The 6,600-nt window shown below is 45.7% G+C and overlaps 1 protein-coding gene across 13 annotated transcripts in view; it reads right to left on the bottom strand.

Annotated features, from left to right (window-relative positions):
* Positions 1-349: 349 nt before the first annotated feature.
* PPIP5K1 (diphosphoinositol pentakisphosphate kinase 1) overlaps positions 350-6,600 on the bottom strand; it is a 49,842-nt gene continuing 43,591 nt past the window's right edge. For all 13 annotated transcript variants that reach the window (XM_082619858.1, XM_082619852.1, XM_082619860.1 and 10 more), the window contains 2 exons: positions 5,251-5,364; positions 350-2,628 (listed from right to left, as the gene is read on the bottom strand). In XM_082619858.1, the coding sequence (XP_082475984.1) occupies positions 1,694-2,628; positions 5,251-5,364 (1,049 nt within the window). In that variant the 3' untranslated portion in view covers positions 350-1,693. The remainder of the gene's footprint in view (positions 2,629-5,250; positions 5,365-6,600) is intronic.

Below are 6,600 nucleotides of genomic sequence, written 5' to 3'. Positions count from 1 at the left end.
AGGGGGATATTCCAGCCCCCCTAGTGTTCTAGGCTTTCCCAGTGTACAGACATCAAGGGGGTAAAGAAAGCACACCCCGTTTATATCAACTCCTGACACTCACTCCCAAGCATCAGAGTTAAAAATTAAGAGGGTGATTTCAACGATCTGGTGAGAAGGCACTGTACCCTTTGGTGCTTCACAGAGATAGAACCTCTCTTCCCGGTAACACTACTTATTTAAGAAATTTTGGGATTGTAGGCTGATTGCCATAGGGACCTCCTGGGATGTTTAATCTCCATATTTTTAAGGTCCATTCCTGCTCAACTATAATGGCTTTTGACTGGTTCAGATTAATTCAGTCACAGTCATTCATTCTTTTTTTTTTTAAATTATTTATTTGGTTGTGCCAGGTCTTAGTTGTGGCTCGCAGGCTCCTTAGTTGTGTCACGGGTGCCCCTTAGCTGCGGCCAGCAGCCTCCTTAGTTGTGGCATGCGAACTCTTAGTTGCAGCATGCATGTGGGATCTAGTTCCTTGACCAGGGATTTAACCCCAGCCCCCTGCATTGAGAGCACAGAGTCTTAACCACTGTGCCGCCAGGGAAGTCCCCAGTCATTCATTCTTGAATTCACAAGGACATCATCACCACCATTATTATGGTTGACTATTCTCATTATATTTATTGAGCACTCATAATGTTCCGGCCCCCAACTCCAATGACCACATTACCCCTCCTACTCATCCCCATCCCCATCCCCATATCTTTGGGAAAAGCTTCATAATCACACCTGGCCTTAAAGACACAATGATATGAGGACAAATCCTATGGGGACCCTGGAGTATTTGGTCTTTGGCCAGTCTGTCCCTGGCTCGACTACAGAAATATATATATAATCTTTGCTCATGTCTGTACAATACTGATCTCTGCTGATTGCTTAAAATAGAACCTGATTTTTCTCTACTACAGTATCTCCTAAGCCATGTAGTCCCACAACAAAAGGAGGCCCAGCTTTACAGATTGGCCAAGAACCCCCATAGCATTTTAAGTAGTTACTCTGAAATTTTCACAGCAATCTAATACCTGTTTTTCCCTAGAGCGATTGCCCAGAGGAACAGGACTAGGGCAGAGAGGGCACCTGGGGATATGGAAACATCCATAAGCCCAATCTAAAAATTTGTGGCCATGATGGATATTTGTTTGGGAAAGGAACTCTTTTTTCCCAGACATTTCAGACAGCCATCCTGGGCCCACCTGAGGATACTAACAAAGACAAGAGTCCCCTGAATGCGCATATGGTCTAAGGGTACCTTGAAAAGTTGTGAATATTTTCCAGAAAAGTAGAGACCTTGGAGTCCCCTTTTGCACTTGCTACCCCCAGGTGTTGTCTTCAGCAGTTAAGTGGCAGTTCCTTTACCAATCTGGGATTTCCTGGGATGATCAGAGAAAGTTAGGTAATGATAGACCCATTTACCTCTTGAAGGAAATTGTATTCAAGTCTAATGGCTGGGTGAGAAGTCAACAGCTGGTTTAACATGAAGTTGGCTCCTCCCCAAGCCCAGCTCTGGCACAGGTATGCTTCATGCCAAGAGGACTGCTTCCTCAGACACCTCTGGTGAGATCCAAGGCCTTAACGCTGGCGGGTGAGTTAGCCAATAGAAAAATGTGCTAGCTCAAATGTCTGGTATAGTGTGACACCACTAATGAGAAAATGATTAATCACATGTTGCTGGCGGAAGGGGTGAGTTCTGGTCACGGGCTAGAGACTGGCTCTGAAGGTTTGCATTGCTAGATGGATACTGGACTTGAGGAACATCCTCTCCAGACAGCTGGTCAATCAACTCAGGGACCACATAGGACTGCTGCTGATTCCCCTCCTCTGGGACCTCCTGGACATGCATATCACCCTCCCCAGGGAACTCTTGGGATGGTTTATCAACCTCTGGGATGTCCTGAGACAACAAAATGATTGCAGAAGCCTCTTGGGCCAGCCTGCCAATGTCCCCAGAGAATTCCTGGCATGGCTGGCTGAGCTCCTCAGGGATCCCTTGGGCTGGTTTGCCGACTTCCACGAGGATTTCCTGGGCCAGGCCACCAACCCCTACAGGGAACCCAGGGACCTGCCTGCCAACCTCCACAGGGACCCCCTGGCGTGGATGGTTGACCTCCTCAGAGTTCTCCTGGCAAAGCTCGCAAGCTTCCTCAGAGACTTTCTGGTACAGTTGGCTGGCATTCTGGCATGGTCGGCTGATCTGAGGGACCTCCTGGCATGTCTGGTTAACATCATCACGGTTCTCCTTGCATGGCTGGCTGATGTCAGGGACTTCCTGGCATGGCTGGCTGACCTCTTCAGGGATGTTGTGGCATAGCTGGCTGACCTCCTCAGCAACCTTCTGGCATGGCTGGCTGGTTTCCACAGGTGGTTCCTGTGGGGACTGGTTTCGTTCAAAAGGCTCTTGCTCCCCTTCTATGGGGAGCTCTTGTGCTCCATTCCCAATGGTCTCCTGGAGCAGCCCAAGGCCTTGATGTTCTTCAGTCACATGTGAATTTAGGGAGGGGTGATCACTGAAGCCAAAATGGCAGTTACCATCCACTGCAGTAGGGGAGGAAGGACCAGCACTGGACACAGTGCTGGAAGGGCCACTGCTGTCTGCAAAGCAAAGTCAGGAGACCAAGTCAGACAAGGTGGAAGAGTAGGCTCTATGTATGTAGTTCAAATGCCAGAACAGACGGCCTATATTACTCATGTCTTTGGGAAAGAGGGTCTGAATTCTTCTTAAGTTTTGCAGAGACTCCTAAGTTAGCCTAGCCCAGGAACTGTTGCTCTGGCTTAAGGTGTACTACAGGAGTGGCACTAAGGGACATCTAAGACTTCAGGAGAGAGTGCTGAGGCCCACTTCATCCAGTTCTTTCATAAATGTACCCCCATTCCAACTCCAAATTCCCATGGCCCCTCATTCTTACTTTGGAGGCATATGAACACTTCATACCAGTGGTTCACAATTAGGGTTACATACCAAAATTTTTAAAAAATAGATATTTCCAGATTCCATTTCCAGAGATTCTAATTCTAGATTTAGGGTAAAGGTGTGGGATGTTGAAACACTCCCAGTTAAATCTGATGTATATCTTTTGTTAAGAATTACTTCTTTAAAGCACATTTCTGGGGCAGAGGTAACCTTTATTTACTGCCCAAGAGACAAATAAGCAGGAAAATGTAGAAAAACTTTGTGAATCAGAATAATAGGAAGGAAAGTGATTTACTCAAAGATGGAAGACTGCCATGAAATCTCTAAATGGCAGCAATTCTTTTATTTTTTTTTAATGGCAGCAGTTCTTAATTAACCTTTCTGGAGGTCACTGACCCCCTTTGAAATTCTAGTGAAAGTCATGGACTATCTTCCCAGGAAAATGTACATATGGATATTCCCCCTCACCTTTACATATAATTCCTGGGGTTCATAGACTTTACCCTGAAATCCATCTACAGATCCAGGGTTAAGACCCTCTAAGTCTTGGGACATACAGTGTGTGTTACAGGCTTATGGATATTATATACATATAAAATATAAAAACTAATTTCCTAGATCTTGACAGTAGTAAATGAAGGCCTTAGAGTCTTCAGTTTCACTGTGGGACAACTCCTACCCCAACTTCTACCTCTACATTAATTTCTAGTAGGGGACTAATCTACTTTTCCCTTTGTAAATATCATACTAATTGATGGTACTGTAGCTTTAAAGCACTCTGATGTCAATAATGATAGATTTTGGAAATCGGGGACACCTGAATAGCTTGTCATCAACGAGAACCAGGGAAGTTGGTAAACCTGAGTCTGCAAAGGCTCCAACAGTCATTGAGTTTAAGGAATGCCAGCTATCTCTTTTCTGTAAAGCAGGGGTCCTCAGCCCCCTGTCCGAGGCCTGTTAGGAACCAGGCCGCACAGCAGGAGGTGAGCGGTGGGCTAGCGAGCGAAGCTTCATCTGCCAGCCGCTTGCCATCGCTCCCTATCACTCGCATTACCGCCTGAACCATGCCGCTCCCCACTGGTCCGTGGAAAAACTGTCTTCCACGAAACCAGTCCCTGATACCAAAAAGGTTGGGGACCGCTGCAGTAAAGGATCATATGAGGTATGCTTCAAGGCAGAAAAAAAAAAAAGAGGAATGTGGTTTGGGGCCAACAAGGCCTATTTAGGGCAGACAGACAGACTCTAAAGAAAATGTTTATCAGTGAGGCTATACATCTGATACTGAGATTTAAAAAAGAAGAAAAAATGTGTAAGCTGAGTTCACCCAAGGATAGAAGTAGCCTTAATATTCAGCTAGTAGTTTGATTCAGACAAATCAAAGAGTTCAGACAGAAACAGAAGTTGAAGAAAGATAAGATTTCTAGGGCACAGAACCTATAAACACTATTGGACAGAGGTAAAAGGACCAATGGCAAGGTGAGTATAGGATAATCTGAAATTCAGGGGAAGAATTCTTGGTGTCAGGAAGGAAAGTTTCTTCTGCATAGAGGGTGCTAGAAGAAGGGCAAAATTCTACAACTGTTTGCCCCAATGCTAAAAATATGAATCTGTGCTTCAGTTCTATCCAATTAAAATAATGTTTGATTTTAGATAGTCCCTGGAGGTAGGACGAATAAGGAAAGGATCCTTCCATTGCCAGTGTCTCTGGGCCTTATCCCCTGTCTGGTCACCACTGGTATCTCTCCCCCTCTACAATTACCCTAAGAACTCCTTGTGGCTCCACTGTTCACACTGTTACCAAGGATAAATAGTTATAGGCTAGAGATTATAAAGAAGAGATGGGGAAAAGCAGCACCTGAACTTGAACTAACAAATGAGAACAGACAACTTGAAAGAAGGGACAGGTAGAAAGTAGTAGCAGATTCTAGTTTCTTTTTCCCAGGTTTTCTATATATCCAGGTTTCCTCCCAAGTCATTTTTACTGAGAAAGCTGTAGAGACCAAATGCAGACTTGAGGAGAATGCAGCCTTCATCTTTTCTTCCCTAAAGGACCCTCTGAGCCACTGTCATTTAGGAGCCCCTCCAAGGAGATAGAGGGGACAGGGAGGACAGAGGCGACGGATGAGAGAGAATAAACAGATCCGCCCTTCACCTTGGAAACAGCAAGTGCAACTGCTTCCCTGCCTGGTTACTCCTGGTCCTTCAACCCTCATCTTTGTTTCCCTCCTGCGACGAGTCTCTTATTCACCAATCCCTCCATTCCCTCTTGGCCTTCTCTAGGCAGTTCCAAAACAATTACTTACACCAAGGGGGCTTTTCAGAGCGCTGCCGGAGTTGCAGTGTAGGTGAATGAAGAGTGCGAGGTGGAGAAAACGGGCTATCAGAGGTCTGGTTGCTGTGCATAGAGTCAAAGAGGGCTGGACATATGAGGGAGAGAGAGGGAAGAAAAAAAAAGGCTATGAGGAAGAATTCAAGAACCACAGGTTCTCAATATAAGTGAAAACCAACTTACACTTCCTCAGGCTGAGAAGTGGCATTTCCTAGGGACCCTTCATACAAACCATTTTTAATATTTTAAACTTTATATTATGAATATTGTCAAACATATTTTTTAAAAAGTAGTTGAGGGACTTCCCTGGTGGCGCCGTGGTTAAGAATCCGCCTGCTGGGACTTCCCTGGTGGTCCAGTGGTTAAGATGCCGTGCGTGGGCTTCCCTGGTGGCGCAGTGGTTGAGAGTCTGCTTGCCAATGCAGGGGACACGGGTTCGTGCCCTGGTCTGGGAAGATCCCACATGCCGTGGAGCGGCTGGGCCTATGAGCCATGGCCGCTGAGCCTGCGCGTCCGGAGCCTGTGCTCCGCAACAAGAGAGGCCACAACAGTGAGAGGCCCGCATACCGCAAAAAAAAAAAAAAAAAAAGATGCCGTGCGTCCAATGCAGGGGGTGCGAGTTCAAACTCTAGTCAGGGAACTAAGATCCCACGTGCTGCGTGGCCAAAGAAAAAGAAAGAATCCACCCGCCAATGCAGGGGACACGGGTTCATCCCTGGTCCGGGAAGATCCCACATGCCGCGGAGCAACTAAGCCTGTGCGCCACAACTACTGAACCTGCGCTCTAGAGCCCGCGAGCCACAACTACTGAGCCCAAATGGCACAACTACTGAGGCCCATGCTCCTAGAGCCCGTGCTCCACAACAAGCAAGCCACTGCAATGAGGAGCCCGTGCACTGCAAGGAAGAGTAACGCCCGCTCGCAGCAACTAGAAAAAGCCCGCGCCCAGCAACGAAGACCCAACGCAGCCAAAGATAAATAAATATATTAAAAAAAATAAAGTAGTTGAAAGACTAGTACAATCAATACCTGTATATTCATCTCCTATATTTAACATATGTTAACATTTTGCCGTATTTGTTTCATCTATTTCTTCATGCTGAAGTTCTTTAAAATAAATGACGAACAGTATGAGACATTTCACCTCTAAATACTTCAGTATTCATTTCTAAAATATAAGGAATTTTCCTACATAGCCATACACCATTAATAAACTTAACAAAATTTTAAAATACCCTAATATCATCTTAGCACCCAATCCACATTCAAATTTCCCCCAATTATTCCCAAAATGTCTTTTATAGTAAGATCCAAACATGAACTA

This window comes from Mesoplodon mirus, assembly GCF_964341445.2.
Source record: "Mesoplodon mirus genome assembly, chromosome: 4".
Lineage (NCBI taxonomy): Eukaryota > Metazoa > Chordata > Mammalia > Artiodactyla > Ziphiidae > Mesoplodon > Mesoplodon mirus.
This window is presented reverse-complemented; position numbering and strand designations above follow the sequence as displayed.